This window comes from Salvelinus namaycush, chromosome 28 (assembly GCF_016432855.1).
Source record: "Salvelinus namaycush isolate Seneca chromosome 28, SaNama_1.0, whole genome shotgun sequence".
NCBI classification, from domain to species: domain Eukaryota; kingdom Metazoa; phylum Chordata; class Actinopteri; order Salmoniformes; family Salmonidae; genus Salvelinus; species Salvelinus namaycush.
Window position 1 is genome coordinate 15,401,861 of NC_052334.1, and position 17,757 is coordinate 15,419,617.

Sequence of the window (17,757 nt, forward strand, 5' to 3'; positions counted from 1 at the left end):
AATATGTACAGGTTGAAATCATTATGTAACTATTGTGTTCATCTTCAGTAGGCCTATGTGAGGTTCCATTTCTTTTGGGCCTAGAAAATATATTTATTTACAGTACCAGTCAAAAGTATGGACACACCTTCACATTCCAGGGTATTTTTATTTATTTTTTACTATTTTCTACATTTTAGAATAGTAGTAAAGACATCACAACTGTGAAATAACACATATGGCATCATGTAGTAACCGAAAAAGCTTTAAACAAATAAAAATGTATTTCAGATTATAGATTCTTCAAAGTAGCCACCCTTTGCCTTAATGTCAGCTTTGCACACTCGTGACATTCTCTCAACCAGATTCACCTGGAATGCTTTTCCAACAGTCTTGAAGCAGTTCCCACATATGCTGAGCACTTGTTGGCTGCTTTTCCTTCACTCTGCAGTCACAATTGGGTTGAGGTCGGGTGATTGTGGAGGCCAGGTCATCTGATGCAGCCCTCCATCACTCTCCTTCCTTCTTGGTCAAATAGCCCTTACCCGGCCTGGAGGTGTGTTGGGTCATTGTCCTGTTATAAAGCAAATGATAGTCCCGCTAAGCGCAAACCAGATGGGATGGCGTTTCGCTGCAGAATGCTGTGGTAGACATGCTGGTTAAGTGTGCCTTGAATTCTAAATAAATCACAGACAGTGTCACAATCAACGCACCATCACACCACCTCCTCCATGCTTCATGGTGGGAACCACACATGCAGAGATCATCCGTTCACCTACTCTGCATCTCACAAAGACACTGCGGTTGGACCCAAAAATCTCACATTTGGACTCATCAGACCAAAGGACAGATTTCCACCTGCATTGCTCATGCTTCTTGTCCATTGCATGTGCTTCTAGTAAAAATAAAGAAAACCCCTTGAATGAGTAGGTGTGTCCAAACTTTTGACTGGTACTTTATATTGGAATTCATTGTCATTGTGTGCCCAAAATACCACTGTCAGTATGAGCAGCCTCAATTGAATAAGGGGAAATGCTTAGGTAACATAGTTTATTTGTATGGACGTATGACGTTAGAGAAGGGGTTACTTCGGCATTGTTCTCCACCTCTTTGAATGTAACAAGCCAAACATCTCGTCTCACAAATAGTCTCACGTCTCACAAATAGAACTCACGTACAGTAGAGAGTGAAATGATGGGTTGTCTTTGATGGACTTGAGCTGCGCCCCAAATGGCACCCAGTTCCATATACAGTACCAGTCAAAAGTTTGAACACACCTACTCATTCCAGGGTTTTTATTTATTTTTACTATTTTTTACATTGTGAAATAACACATGGAATCATGTAGTAACCAAAAAAGTGTTAAACAAATCAAAATATATTTTCTTTTTGAGATTCTTCAATGAAGCCACCCTTTGCCTTGATGACAGCTTTGCACACTCTTGGCATTCTCTCAACCAGCTTCATGAGGTAATCACCTGGAATGCATTTCAATTGAACCAAGATGGCGTAGCAGTCGGACGTGTGTTTGTCTTGTCCCATGTAAATAGTTATTTTCCTCTGGGGTTTTTTGTATATATTTTAATCTCACTTTCCATCTACGGACTGAATATACTTTCCTGCAACCTGCCTCACCCAATGTGGTACGGTTCTGCTGTTTTTATACTTTAGAACCGGAACCCCATCAGCAGCTTACTAGCTAGTAGTCAGTTAGCCACTGCTAGCGGTCTTCGTTGTTAACTCGGACACCAGCCAGCTTCAGCTCGGTCAATACCTGCCAGTCTGCACAGCGCGATATCAACCCAGAGCATATGGGACTGCTTTTTCTCTACCACATCTCCGGATTCTCTGGACCATTACACCGGATCATCGTAGCTAGCTAGCAACAACCTGAGTGGCTACTGCTGGCTAACGCCTCGGTCCCGAAGCAAGTACCAGTTAGCCGATCCATCACGACTGGTCTGCTGACTTAATTGTCCGAGGAGGTTTCAACAGGCTTTTCCGTTGCGACGATGCTGAAGACCCATCTGCTATCCCCGGCCCGCTAGCTTTCTGAATCGCCGTGTCTCCAGCTTACCTAGCATAGTAGCGACTACCGAACTTCTCCCTGACTCACCTATTGCTGCTCATTGGACCCTATGATCACTCGGCTACACATGCCTCTCCCTAATGTCAATATGCCTTGTCTACTGCTGTTTAGGTTAGTTATTATTGTTTTATTTCACTGTAGAGCCCCCCGCCCAACATGCCTTAGATAGCTCTTTTGTCCCACACCCCACACATGCAGAGACCTCACCTGGCTTAACTGGTGCCTCCAGAGACACAACCGCTCTCATCGTCACCCAGAAATCTGCTCCTTTTATTCTCTGTTTCAACGCACTAGACAACCAGTTCTTATAGCCTTTAGCCGTACCCTTATCCTTTCTATTGTGTTATTGACTCTACGTTTGTTTATCCCATGTGTAACTCTGTGTTGTTGTTTTTGTCGCACTGCTTTGCTTTATCTTGACCAGGTCGCAGTTGTAAATGAGAACTTGTTCTCAACTGGCCTACCTGGTTAAATAAAGGTGAAATTAAAAAATTAACAGGTGTGCCTTGTTAAGTTAATTTCTGGGATTTCTTTCTTTAATGCGTTCGAGTCAATCAGTTGTGCTGTGACAATATAGGGTTGTTATACAGAAGATAGCCCTATTTGGTAAAAGATCAAGTCCATATTATGGCAAGAACAGCTCAAATAAGCAAAGAGAAACGACTTTCCATCATTACTTTAAGACTGAGGTGCAGTTAATCCAGAAAATTTCAAGAACTTTGAAAGTTTCTTCAAGTACTGCTGCAAAAACAATCAAGCGCTGTGATGAAACTGGCTCTCATGAGGACCATCACAGGAAAGGAAGACCCAGAGTTACCTCTGCTGCAGAGGATAAATTCATTAGAATAACTGCACCTCATATTGCAGCCCAAATAAATGCTTCGCAGAGTACAAGTATCAGACACATCTCAACATCAACTGTTCAGGGGAGACTGCGTGAATCAGGCATTCATGGTCGAATTGCTGCAAAGAAACCACTACTAAAGGACACCAATAAGAAGAACAGACTTGCTTGGACCAAGAAACACAAGGAATGGACATTAGACCGGTGAAAATCGGTCCTTTGGTCTTATGAGTCCAAATTTGAGATTTTTTGTTCCAACCGCCATGTCTTTGTGAGACACAGAGTAGGTGATGCTCTCCACATGTGAGGTTCCCACTGTGAAGCATGGAGGAGGAGGTGTGATGGTGTGGGGGTGCTTTGCTGGTGACACTGTCAGTGATTTATTTAGAATTCAAGGCACACTTAACCAGCATGGCTACCACAGCATTCTGCAGCGATACGCCATCCCATCTGGTTTGCGCTTATCATTTGTTTTTCAACAGGACAATGACCCAACACACCTCCAGGCTGTGTAAGGGCTATTTGACCAAGAAGGGGGGTGATGGAGTGAAGGACAAGCAGCCAACAAGTGCTCAGAATATGTGGGAACTCCTTCAAGACTGTTGGAAAAGCATTCCAGGTGAAGCTGGTTGAGAGAATACCAAGAGTGCAAAGCTGTCATCAAGGCAAAGGGTGGCTACTTTGAAGAATCTCAAATATATATATATATATATGCAGTATATAACACTTGTTTGATTCTATATGTGTTATTTCATAGTTTTGATGTCTTCACTATTATTTGAAAATGTAGAAAATAGTAAAAATAAAGAAAAACTCTTGAATGAGTAAGTGTGTCCAAACGTTTGACTGGTACTGTGTAAGCCCTACTTTTGACCAGAGCCCTATTTCAGATGCAGCCTTATATTGTGTAGTCCTTCTAGTGCTCACCTTTTTAATAGGGCTGGGCAGTTGTAATGTTTGAAAGGGAGAGTAGGCTAGGCTTAGTTGGCACAGACACTGCAATAGGTTTAATAGGAAGTCTGGCAGACAGACAGACAGGGAATAGTTTACCTCCAGACAGACTATGTCTCAGAGAGAGAGAGAGAGTTATCCTCTTGGAGTGATAGACACTCTAATCTCTTTAACCCGATCAGAATCGGGGACCAAAATACACCCAGCACATACACCTTGTATTAGACCTGACCCTGTGTTCCTCAGGTCAGTCTGTGTTTATGGAGTGCAAGCTGTTCCTATACTGTGCCAGTCTGTAGGTATGGAGGGCAAGCTGTTCCTGTATTGTGCCAGTCTGTAGGTATGGGGGGGCAAGCTGTTCCTGTACTGTGCCAGTCTGTAGGTATGGAGGGCAAGCTGTTCCTGTACTGTGCCATTCTGTAGGTATGAGAGCACAAGGCAAAGAGAGCAACGTGATCTAGAAATTGAAACGTATTAGCTACAGGGACTAGTTCTTCAAATAGACAGTGTGTTGTGTGTGTGTAACTATACTTTCCGTTGCTCATTTGGACTAGCATCAACATTCTGTCGATCATTTCTCGAGACAATTAGAATATCACAGCTCATCTTTCTTAACCGTTATCCTGGAACACAGACTATCTACCTGCTGTCTTTTTTTTTTACCACTTTCTCTGTCTTGTCTTTCTCACCCTATCCCTCTCTCTCTCTCTCTGTGTACCCCTCCTGTAGCCAATGAAGCAGTGTGGTCCACCCTTAGTAAAAGTGTCTCCTCTATGCAACCTTCAGATTGGAGGAACACCAGCCCAGACCAGGTGAGATCCCTGCTCCACCTCCCACTACTACAGTCATTGGGTACATCTCAATAGTCTAAAGTGGCTTACTATCATCATCTCCTCTCTTTCATCTGCAAGGATATTAAATAACTAACCACTAAAAGCAATTCCTGGTTGGTTTTCTACACCATATTGCTTTCACAGACCCAGTATTTTTTAGATTCAATGCAGACGGAGAGGACACAAGTAGAGGAAGCCACTTAAGACTATTGAGATGCAGCCATTCACTTTTGGCTCTTTCACACACTCCTTGGACTCTCCTTCCTACTGTCCTATAATGAATCTAACTGGTTCACGGTGTTTCCCTCCACAGAGCCTTGACTTCAGTAAGCTACCAGGAGGATCCGTGTCCAAACCACTACCCATCTACGGGACCTACCCTGCACCTACTGGCCACCCGTCTATAGTCTGCTCTACCAGCTCCCTGACCAGGTCTGCCCCTGCCACTTTAGCCTGGCAGCGTTCAGCCCCAGCACCTCCTGGTTACTCCTCCCAGCAGATCCAGCAGCGTATCTCTGTCCACCCTAGCCCCACACCCCAGTCAGGCCAGGGGGAGGGGGAGAGGCCTGACCCCCCGCCGGCTGTGGCTGTGAGGCCCTACGTCCCAGACCGGTCCTCCTCCAGGCCTCAGTCCCCCAGGAAGGGCCCTGCCACTATGAACTCCTCCTCCATCTACCACATGTACCTGCAGCAGCCTGCAGCAGCCAAGAGCTACCCAGCAGGAGGCAGGTCTGCTGTCAAAGCAGGTAAACGCCTCAATCGATGGACATTATATATTTTTTAAAGTCAGTCAGACCTGGGTTCTAATAGTATTTGATTTCCTTCAAATAATTAAGCTGCACTTAATTGAGCATGCCTTGCACAGTGGGACCAATGTAATAGTTCCAAACGTGCAAAGGCACTCCAGGGAGTTGCAATCAAACTCTCAAAGTATTTGAAGAAAACAAATAGTATTTCAACCCCGGCCTGATTCAGATCATGCTTGACTTTCCTGTTGGGTCTCAATCTGTATGGTCCTATATTAATATCTCCATCTCCTTTTGTTCATAGTGTATGGGAAACCCGTGCTTCCCTCCAGCACCTCTCCCTCCCCTGTGCCCTTCCAGCATGGGGCCCTGTCCCCAGGAGGAGAGAGTGGAGAGGACATGGTGGACAGGGAAGGGAACACCACAGAGGGTAGACTCCTACCCCCTCCCAGTGTGGAGAACATCCCTCGGCCCCTGAGCCCCACCAAGCTGACCCCCGTGGCCCACTCCCCGCTGCGCTACCAGAGCGACGCCGACCTAGAGGTCCTGCGCCGGCGGCTGGCCAACGCACCACGCCCGCTGAAGAAACGCAGCTCCATCACAGAGCCAGAGGGCCCCACCGGACCCAACATCCAGAAGCTCCTGTACCAGCGCTTCAACTCCCTGGCCGGAGGCATGGAGGGCAGCAACAGCACCCCGTTCTACCAGCCCGTCTTCATGGGTCATGTCCTGGGATGTCCGGACATGGACAACATCAAAACGTCTAATGGGAACCTGATCGGGACAGCTTCCCTGGTCGTCACTTCGGCAGACGGTTCCAACTCAGACCATCACCTGTCCTCTTCCTCTGACTCCAATGAGAGGAGGACACCCTCCCCCAGTGAGACCGCTCCCCGCATGCCCACCCCCCAGCCCAGCCTGGAAGACAACAACAACAACCAACCTGGTCCTACTAGCACCACCTCCACTCCCAGGCCCATCCCCATCCCTGAGGCCTCGTCTCCCCAGCAGAAAGAAACCTCTCCCCGGACTGTCACACCCCCGGCATTGCCTAAGGTCAACCTGCGGAGCCACAGCTCCATAATACAACAGCATGCTGCCCTAGTCATGACATTAGACCACAGGAGGCTGCTGAGGGGAGGACAGCTCATAATAATGACTGGAATGGAGTAAATGGAATGGTATCAAACACATGGAAACCACTTGTTTGATACCATTCCATTCATTCCGTTCCAGCCATTACTGTGAGCCCGTCCTCCCCAATTAAGGTGTCACCAACCACCTGTGCATTAGCCAGAGAGTAACTCCACTTTCTCTGTCTCAGCAGATCAAGAAGACTAACCTGAAGAAGCCTGAGTCAGAGCGGATAGGCCACGGGCTGCGGGTCAAGTTCAACCCTCTGGCCCTGCTACTGGATGCCTCTCTGGAGGGAGAGTTTGACTTGGTGCAGCGGATCATCTATGAGGTAATCATAGGCTCGTCAATTCAATTCAAACTTTATTGTCCCAGAAGAGATATTCCTAAATCAGCTGCTCTTTAAAAATGTTAATGGCTTTTGTGACTGTTGATATAAAAAGGGCTTTATCAATACATTTATATTTGATTCATGAAATAAATGTGATTGATTTATCCTTTCCCCCATGCAGGTTGAGAACCCCAGCACGGCCAATGACGAGGGCATCACCCCCCTTCACAATGCCGTATGTGCTGGACGTCACCACATCGTCAAGTTCCTGCTCGACTTTGGAGTTAACGTCAATGCTGCTGACAGCGATGGATGGTGAGGACGTACACTGTGACCATTTCTCATTGACCTTTTCTTTCTCTTTCTCTCCCCTCTTTCTCTTTGACCTTACCTTAGCTTTGGTCAGCTGCATTTAAAACGGTCAAGACTTCACAATGTCTCCATGAACGTCTCTCCTTTTGTGTCTGTCATGTGCTCAGGACCCCACTACACTGTGCGGCCTCCTGTAACAGTGTGCATCTCTGTAAGCTGCTGGTGGAGTCAGGGGCGGCCATCTTTGCCACCACCATCAGTGACGTGGAGACAGCGGCTGATAAGTGTGAGGAGATGGAGGACGGATACACACAGTGTTCCCAGTTCCTCTTCGGTGAGTGGTGTTGTATAGAGAGACATGCAGCTCCTGTCTACAAACAACCCCTAGCCCCTACACCCTTACACACTTTTGTAGATCTGTGGAGCTCAAAGGAGAGCTATGGGCCATGTCCCCAAAACAACACTTATCCCTACACACTCGTGCTTGGATATGTAGAATTGGATAGGTATATGCTATATGTCGAAAGCTCCATCTAATCTTTATGAAGGCAAGGCAAAGCATCAACCTTATTGATGGTACCCATCCAATCCTACACTAGGGGCAAGGAGGGGCCCCTCAATCACGGTCGGTTGTGATACAGCCTGGAATCGAACCAGGGTCTGTAGTGACACCTCTGGTACTGAAATGCAGTGCATTAGACCGCTGCGCCACTGGAAGCCCCTGAGAACTGTGAAGTGACCCTCTTCCTCTCTGTCCGTCCGCCAGGGCTGCAGGAGAAGCTGGGGGTGATGAATAAAGGGTCTGTGTATGCGCTGTGGGACTACGAGGCACAGAGCTCAGACGAGCTGTCCTTCCACGAGGGAGACGCCATCACCACCCTGAGTCGCAGGGACGACGCTGAGACAGAGTGGTGGTGGGCCAGGCTACATGACAAGGAGGGCTACGTACCACGCAACCTGCTCGGGGTAAGGCTAGTCACCATGATGAATACAACTATGGTCTGAATCACTAGGAAGTTAATATCATAGAGATCCTATAATTGTGTTTAGTTCTATGGTTAATGTGTTGTATATAGATTTCCACAATCTTGTTTGAAATTAGATGCTAATTAAATGTTAGTTGAATTGATGAGGATCCCAAATGACTGAAGCGGCATCTCAAAATATTTGGTAATAAATCCTAAGTTGTGACATGGCACCCCCTGCTGTACCTGCCTGTAGAATACGAATTTCCATGATCAGAAAATACAATTAATAGTAACATTTTCTTCTTACAGTTGTATCCAAGGATCAAGCCTAGACAACGTTCTCTGGCATAGAGAAGACGGTGCACTTTGCTGAGAAGGCAGTGCACGTTGTTGCGCTCTGACTGGGCTCAGAGCTGGGTCTGATTGGATCTGCAGACAGTGGCTGTGCCCGGACAGTGCCCTCTCTCTCTGCCAGTCTGTGTCACCCCAGAACAAAGGACAAGGGCCAGGGCATGGACAGAGGGGGCCATATCCGGACAGAGACAGACAGACATGCTTGGAATTGGTGGTCACTTACCAAAGAGGAAGTAGAGGCAGTATCCACGGCCCAGAGATCTGTCTACATTTTTTTTAAGGTCCCCCCCTGCCCTTCATTGGAGCATGAAGCAATGAAACAAAACATTTTTGTTTTATTTTCAATGACTCCCACCACCCTGCCACCACCCCTCATTCAGAGAATACTCTGAGCAGAGCTTCCCTCTTTCCCTTCTCACTCAGTGTTTGTCTCCTGTGTGTCAGTCAGAGTAAGGCCTAAATGTGACGATCTCAGAAAAGGGAGCAGAGAACAGCGGCAGTCATGAGTTATTGAATATGGGTTTTGCAGTAAGTGCTGTTTGAAGGCGATCAGAGTTCAAACCCTGGAGGTCATATCTACAGGGTTCAGCAGAGGAAAGAAGGGAACAGGTTTTTACAAGATGAGAAAAGGAAGGAAAGTGACAGAAGGTGTAATTGAAAGACTTTGAAGGCCAGTTAAAACTACTAAAAGGTGTGTGGAATGTTCTAAACAGTCATAGAATGTTGGTGTTATTTATGCAAACCAAAATGTGTTCTGAAGGAATGAGTGGAAGATGTAATGCTGGGAAGGGAAAGTGAAAGTGGCTGCATTCTCTTCTACAGATGCAATAACTATGAAGCTAACTATGGGTGTGAATTTGAACTAAACTCATCAAACACTCATAAGCCTAGAGTATATAAATGCTTTATCACCTGAAAAGGCCTATAGTTGGATCTCTTTGGAGTTTTTCATATTGAGTTACATTTTAGCAGATGTTTGTACATTGTTTTGTTTTCCCTATTTTTGTTTCAAGTTGGTTGTTGTCTTTTTAATACCCATCATGCAAAGTGATACACATTTTGATCACTGAGTATAGCCATACCACAGGAGGTTGGTGGCACCTTAATTGGGGAGGATGGGCTTGTGGTAATGGCTGGAGCGGCATCAGTGGGAAGGTATCAACAACATCAAACACATGGTTTCCATGAGTTTGATGCCATTCCATTTGCTCCGTTCCAGCCATTATTGTGAGACGTCCTCCCCTCAGCAGCCTCCACTGAGCCATACTGAACTATCTTTGGTATAGCCTACCTGTTGACTGATGCTGGCTTGATCTATAGGTTGTGTATTACCATCAGTTCTATGGGATGGTTTATGTGACAAAACGAACACCAAACACTATGCATAATGAAATGTAAATGTACACAATAAATAATGATTTCCTTTAATGGGAATAAAACATGTTTTAACATATACTGAACAAAAATATGAATGCAACATGTAAAGTGTTGGTCCCATGTTTCATAAACTGAAATAAAATATTCCAGAAATGTTATGCACGAAAAGCTTATTTCTCTAAAATGTTGTGCACAAATTTGTTTACATCCCCTGTTAGTTAGCATTTATCCTTTGCCAATATAATCCATCTACCTGACAGGTGTGGCATATTAAAAGTCTGATTAAACAGCATGATCTTTACACATGTGCACCTTGTGCTGTGGACAATAAAATGCCACTCTAAAATGTACAGTTTTGTCACACAACACAATGCCACAGATGTCTCAAGTTTTGAGGGAGCGTGCAATTGGCATGCTGACTGCAGGAATGTCCACCAGAGCTGATGCCAGAGAATTTAATGTTCATTTCTCTACATCGTTTTAGAAAATTTGGCAGTACATCCAACCAGCCTCACAACCGCAGACCAGGTATAACCACACCAGCCCAGGACCTCCACGTCTGGCTTCTTCATCTGCAGGATTGTCTGAGACCAGCCACCCTGACAGCTGATGAAAATTTGGGTTTGTACAACCAAAGAATTGCTGCACAAACTGTCAGAACCTGTCTCAAGGAGCTCATCAGTGTGCTCCTCATCCTCACCAGGGTCTATGTGAAGGAGATGTGTTGCGCTTCATGAGGCAAATGGTGGTCACACCAGATAGTGACTGGTTTTCTGATCCACATCCCTACTTCATTTTTTTTTTTTTTTTTTTAAAGGTATCTGTGACAAACATGCATATTGTCACTGTTTTCCCAGTCATGTGAAACCCATAGATTAGGGCCTAATGAATGTATTTCAATTAGTAAAATCTTTGAAATTGTTACATGTTGCGGTTATATTTTAGTTCAGTGTAGAATGTTATACTTTACGTTTTGCAATGCTGACATTGGCTACAGTCTTCATACAGTCCACCAAACAAGAGTTAATAATTGATTTATGATCTATCCCACCTCTGGGCTAAACAGTGACCAGTATCTGCCTGACAGGTGCAGTTTTCTGTGAAGGTCAAGGAGCAATCATGTACTGAGAGCCGCAGTAAGTTATGGTTGTCACAAAGTTGCACCATTACAAAATGAATTGTACTATAGTAGCCTACTTCTTGCCTACTGTCTTTTCTGTGGACTGGGCACATAGGTGTGAAAATAAAACCCTGCATTTGCGCATGGGCACTACCATTCAAGAGGAGATCGAAGACTTTCATAGTTGTTGACTAATCGTCTATCAAGGGACTTGAGCCATCATGGCAAATCCAGAAGCCTTGACTTCAAGAATGACTGACTTAGATCACAAATTATAAACTAGGTGTTTCGAGCCCTGAATGCTGATGGGCTGACAGCTGTGGTATATCAGACCGTATACCACAGGTTTTTACTGCTCTAATTACGTTGGTAACCAGTTTATAATTGTAATAAGGCACCTCTGGGGTTTGTGATATATGGCCAACATGTAAGGAGGTGGGCTGGGGCAGTGTGCCCATCATCTGTGGAGACTGAGGGAGCAGACTGTTTTAACGCAGCAGTAAAGGCTAGCAAGATAGTCACCCTCCCTGACATCACCAGGTGAGAAGAGAACAGAGATTAAACTGAGATTTTCATTTAGCATTGTGTTGTATTCAAATCTATTCCATTCCATTCTAATGATCTGTGATGGTTGTATTGTCAGAGGCCAAGTGTCTGGGTTCGAAGACGGTGTGAAGGCAGGCCTTTGAGTGCAGTAAGGGGGGCAACATGAACATCATATCAGAGCTGGTCACTGACCAGCAGGCCCTGCAAGCAGTGGAGACCTTCCTGGGTGAGCGTTGTACCAGCCGTCACTGTTCTCATCCCTATACTTTACTCTGCTTTATATGAGGTAGAGTTGTATTCTAAAAGAAACATAGCTACGGGTTACGAATAAATATTTTCTGTTTGTGTGTGTGTATACATGTGTGCTTGCTTGTGTGTGTGTGTCTAGACGAGGAGCGTGTGCTGGTGGAGCTGGCCTGCGGGGCTGCGTTAGCAGCTGTGTACTGTGGGGCCATCCAGAGACTGCAGGGTGAGGGCCGGCTGACGGTTCCCCCAGCAGGGTCCTTGTGGTGATCGTCTGTGGAGGCAGCAGCGTCAACCAGGCACAGCTGGAACATCTCAGGAAGGTCCTCAATAGATGAACACAGAAAATGGAACAATAGAATTAGATAAACCTTAGAAGAACACAGTTTGGAAAACCCTGCCGTAGTAGATTGAACAATAGTATAGTTGGCTATAGCACATACAGTATTTAAAAGGCTATTGGACTCCCACCAGTTTATGACTCCAGACTGTGTTAATGAAATATTAGGAGGATGGATTCTTAATAGTTTTTGATTACAGCTTTTTAACTCGCTATATACATTTTCACAATGTTGACCAATACTGCCACAAATTTCTCTGCTTTGTAATCTGTGCCAAATTTGGAAAATCTCTGACAACCTTTTATTCATGGAATGAAATCTGAAATAAAAATCAGTAGTGCTTATTATTAGTGTACATTTGATGCACCATTCAAATGCAGTTACTAGTTATGACCAACAGGTGGTACTCCTTGTCACTGAGAAGATACAGTCAGAGACTCAAGAGAAAGCTAGAAATTTCATAGGCTACTTTTTATCTGCTTGGTGCCTGGCAAATGAACTAAGTAGACCAGACCCAGCTGCTATTGCATTGTTGCCTATGGGCGAGCCACCCCTAAAGTAGACTGGAACTGTGCCAATTTTTTTCAATGGTAAAAGGTATTTTTGCCTCATCTTTATAATCCGCCATCTTTGATGCAGTATCTCTGCAGACTAACTGAAAACCAGTGGAACTGGTAGGCTATACTAAGACACCCTTAGATTGCTTTCCTTCTGATACCAATCTCTTTATATCAGCTATAAGCATGAAGGATCTAGTATTCCATTGTTTATGATATATAGTACCAGTCAAAAGTTTGGACACACCTAGTTATTCAAGGGTTTTTCTTTATTTTTACTATTTTCTACATTGTAGAATAATAGTGCAGATATCAAAACTATGAAATAACACATATGGAATCATGTAGTAAACAGTGTTAAACAAATCAAAATATATTTACATTTGAGATTCTTCAAAGTAGCCACCCTTAGCCTTGATGACAGCATTGCACACTCTTAACCAGCTTCACGAGGGATGCTTTTCCAACAGTCTTGAAGGAGTTCCCACATGCTGAGCACTTGTTGGCTGATTTTCCTTCACTCTGCGGTCCAACTCATCCCTAACCATCTCAATTGGGTTCAGGTCGGGTGATTATGGATGCCAGGTCATCTGATGCAGCACTCCATCACTCTCCTTCTTGGTCAAATAGCCCTTACACAGCCTGGAGGTGTGTTTTGGGTCATTGTCCTGTTGAAAAACAAATGATAGTCCCACTAAGTGCTAACCAAATGGAATGGCGTATCGCTGCAGAATGCTGTGGTAGCCATGCTGGTTAAGTGTGCCTTGAATTCTAAATAAATCAAAGTGTCGTCAGCAAAGCACCATCATACCTCCTCCTCCATGCTTCACGGTGGGAACCACACATGCGGAGATCATCCGTTCACCTACTCTGCATCTCACAAAGACACGGCGGTCGGAACCAAAAATCTCAATTTTGGACTCATCAGACCAAAAGACAGATTTACACCAGTCTTTAAAAAATATATATATTTTTTTTTTTTATCCCATTTTCTCCCCAACTTTCGTGGTATCCAATTGCTAGTAATTACTATCTTGTCTCATCGCTTCAACTCCCGTATGGGCTCGGGAGAGACGAAGGTCGAAAGCCATGCGTCCTCCGAAGCACAACCCAACCAAGCCGCACTGCTTCTTAACACAGCGCGCCTCCAACCCGGAAGCCAGCCGCACCAATGTGTCGGAGGAAACACCGTGTACCTGGCCCCCTTGGTTAGCGCGCACTGCGCCCGGCCCGCCACAGGAGTCGCTGGAGCGCGATGAGACAAGGATATCCCTACCGGCCAAACCCTCCCTAACCCGGACGACGCTATGCCAATTGTGCGTCGCCCCACGGACCTCCCGGTCGCGGCCGGCTGCGACAGAGCCTGGGCGCAAACCCAGAGACTCTGGTGGCGCAGCTAGCACTGCGATGCAGTGCCCTAGACCACTGCGCCACCCAGGAGGCCCCTGATTTACACCAGTCTAATGTCCATTGCTCATGTTTCTTGGCCCAAGCAAGTCTCTTCTTCTTATTGGTGTCCTGTAGTGGTGGTTTCTTTACAGCAATTGGACCATGAAGGCCTGATTCACGCAGTCTCTTCTGAACAGTTGATGTTGAGATGTGTCTGTTACTTGAACTCTGTGAAGCGTTTATTTGGACTGCAATTCGGCAGGTAGCGTAGGCAACAGGTAGCCTAGTGGTTAGAGTCTTGGACTAGTATCCAAAAGGTTGCAAGATCTAATTCCTGAGCTGACAAGGTAAAAATATGTTGTTCTGCCCCTGAACAAGGCAGTTAACCCACTGTTCCTAGGCCCTCATTGAAAATAAGAATTTGTTCTTAACTGACTTGCCTAGTTAAAAGGTAAAATATAAAGGTAAAATAAATAACAAATTCTGAGGCTGGTAACTCTAATGAACTTATCCTCTGCAGTAGAGGTAACCTTGTGTCTTCCTTTCCTGTGGCGGTCCTCATGAGAGCCGGTTTAATCATAGCTCTTGATGGTTTTTGCGACTGCACTTGAAGTTCTTGAAATTTGCCGGATGGACTGACCTTAATGTCTTAAAGTAATGATGGACTGTCATTTCTCTTTGCTTATTTGAGCTGTTCTTGCCATAATATGGAATTGGTATTTTACCAAACAGGGCTATCTTCTGTATACCACCCTTACCTTGTCACAACACAACTGATTGGCATTAAGAAGGAAAGAAATTCCACAAATTAACTTTTAACAAGGCACAGCTGTTAATTGAATGCATTCCAGGTGACTACCTCATGAAGCTGGTTGAGAGAATGCCAAGCGTGTGCAAAGCTGTCATCAAGGCAAAGGTTGGCTACTTTGAAGAAACCCAATCTTGTTTAACACCTTTTTGGTTACTACATTATTCCATATGTGTTATTTCATAGTTTTAATGTCTTTACTATTATTCTACAATGTAGAAAATAGTACAAATAAAGAAAAACCCTTGAATGAGTAGGTGTGTCCAAACTTTTGGCTGGTACTGTACATGTAGGCTACGCTCTTGTTTAAGCTGTCATGGTTGATGAGACACAGTCTTAACAAACCCAACGTGGCTATGTTAAACAGATATCAGTAGCAGCTTCATATAAAACCGATTATAAAATAATTTCAAATAGTCATGGAAAAGCTCATGGTCGCTTTCAATTTGTTTAACTACCTCTATTTTGACATGCTGTGTTGAATTGAAGAATGTCTACTATCGGGATCGGCTAATTACAAGCTATGAGGTCTCTAAAGGTAAATATTTAATGATCAAAAGCCCCTTGGCCTTGGGCTATCTCCTGAAGAGCAGAGCGTGTGGAGGATAGATCCTGTATCTGGAAAGCTAAGGACTGGAATGCCAAGTCTTACTCTTCCACACCCATGATTCTGCCCATCCATAATATAAACACATATGCCATGTGTGAGCATATACTGTATGTATATAAAGATGTAATATAGCTCTGCTTCTACCTATAGTAGCCTCATGTGTTTCACTGTCTGTGAGTACAGTATGTATTAGACACTCTCTTTATCGTCTCCCAAGCTACAGTGTCATAACAAGCACCATAGAATGGAATGGCATGGCTGCTGAGTTTATTGAATGTTTACTGCACACTTAGGAAGCAGTTCACCAAGGCCCTAGGTCAGTCACAGCTCTAACAGGCCTTTATGTTGCTTCATGAATTTAAGTATACAATTAAAGATGATGTAGTAAAAAAAATATAGTAAGCTACGTGTTATCAGTTTGATATAAACTGTAGAAATTGAAATTAGGGTGCTTCTTTTTCTTTTTTTGGGGTCACTGGTATTTTGGAAAGGACAGTCATTGAGAACCACTAATGCTGCATCTACACAGGCAGACCAATTCAGATATTTTGTCCACTAATTGGTCTTTTGACCAATCACATCAGATCTTTTCACATCAGATCTTTTTCACATTTGATTGGTCAATTATCCCTCCCCCAGGAGACAGAGTATTAAGGGTTCATCTGAGATCAGATCAGAGATCCCTCACTTCCCAAAAGTGGACATCCCAGAGATGGCACCCTATTCAATGTATACTACTTTTATGGTCAAATGTAGTGCACTATGTAAGGAATAGGGTGCCATTTGGGACTCAGCCTCAGGTATCAATGACGATACCTTCTAGACAAGGAAAGGACAGGGTGGTACAACAATATACTGTACAAGATTTGGCATACTATATTCTATCTTACTGTAATGGAGTTATAGGAAGAACGTAACACTGTACGCCGTTTTCATTGAAAACTATCACACGTTTGGAAATACACAATGTGTTGGTAATATTCAGTGTGGATGAAAGAAATGAAAAAGCACAGTTCTGTATGTTTGAGATATGAAAGATTTGAGAGAGGGTGCAGACAGCTGTATTGTTTGCCTGTCTGCTGAATATTGTTTCCTTTGTTCTGTTAGCTATAGGTCTAATACAGTAGACTAGTTTATAGAAATAGTCTTGTGGTCCAACTACAATCATCTCAGGCATTTTTATACAAAGCGTGACATACTATCGTACCAATCATTAATCCTCCATCAATCACAACCTTTGATGTCTAGATGTACTGTGTATGTGTGTGTAGAAAAGGCTTGGTGGATTTCTCCTTTTGTTTAAAACTATAAATCAAGTGCTGGAAATCAAAACTTTTTAAGGTAAACTTTTGTTTCAGTGATGTTCTATCTGCATTATAAAGAGCTCTTACACATCTCCACAGTAAAGTTATAGGTTGTAGAGGCATTGTCTGGTTGGATTTGCTGCACAGAGGTGGGCAATTCTCCTTACAAATGTGTTGGTCTCAGGAATAGCAACAAAAGATCATTATGAAGTCAACAAGTCTGCATATTTGACCTTTAGGTGAAACAAATGAAAGTGACCACATCATAACAAATTAATCTGGTTGAGTTACAGTACAGTCAAGTCAGAAAGAGAACAGAACAGACCTGCGAAGAGAAAGACAGAGAGAAAAAAAGTAATGTAAACCAGAGAGAGAAACCTTAGTTTGAACTCCTTACAGTCCTGCCTGACGACAACGACCAGTCTGTCTGTACAGGGGGCTTATCCCTAGAGCAGCTTTACTGTGCTTTACTGACTGTACACGACACTTACATACCTCCATTAGCCCCCCAGCTGGGAACAATAAGCAGGCCTGGACAATTTAAATATTTACGCACCACTAATACACCCAGGCCAACCTTTGGAAGTGCTGCCTTCTGCACATAAAGCAGACCAACCAGCCCCTGACGTCACCCCCTGCATGCCTCACTCCCTTCGCTGGCTATGGCTCTGGGACAGCAAACAGTGTAGCTTGGCCTCTAAGGGAAGGCATCAATTCTATAGGGATGATAAGGAAAAGTGTGATGCTGGTGATGATGATGGTTTGCCAAAGTGATGATCTCTTGGACCACTGTAAAGAATGAGGCTGATGAAGAAAAAGCAAGGGTGTGTAAACGATAAGGACAAGGTGTTTAAGTAGACTGTTGAACCAAAATAAATCAACCTTGGATATATAAACCAGATCGGAGGCGTGAGGAACTAA

At 44.3% G+C, this 17,757-nt stretch overlaps 1 protein-coding gene across 3 annotated transcripts in view; it reads left to right on the forward strand.

Annotated features, from left to right (window-relative positions):
- Positions 1 to 10,070, forward strand: part of LOC120023141 (apoptosis-stimulating of p53 protein 1-like) — a 35,877-nt gene extending 25,807 nt beyond the window's left edge. For all 3 annotated transcript variants that reach the window (XM_038967136.1, XM_038967134.1, XM_038967135.1), the window contains 8 exons: positions 4,593 to 4,675; positions 5,010 to 5,442; positions 5,747 to 6,498; positions 6,770 to 6,907; positions 7,089 to 7,222; positions 7,387 to 7,553; positions 7,986 to 8,185; positions 8,497 to 10,070. In XM_038967136.1, the coding sequence (XP_038823064.1) occupies positions 4,593 to 4,675; positions 5,010 to 5,442; positions 5,747 to 6,498; positions 6,770 to 6,907; positions 7,089 to 7,222; positions 7,387 to 7,553; positions 7,986 to 8,185; positions 8,497 to 8,538 (1,949 nt within the window). In that variant the 3' untranslated portion in view covers positions 8,539 to 10,070. The remainder of the gene's footprint in view (positions 1 to 4,592; positions 4,676 to 5,009; positions 5,443 to 5,746; positions 6,499 to 6,769; positions 6,908 to 7,088; positions 7,223 to 7,386; positions 7,554 to 7,985; positions 8,186 to 8,496) is intronic.
- Positions 10,071 to 17,757: the final 7,687 nt, after the last annotated feature.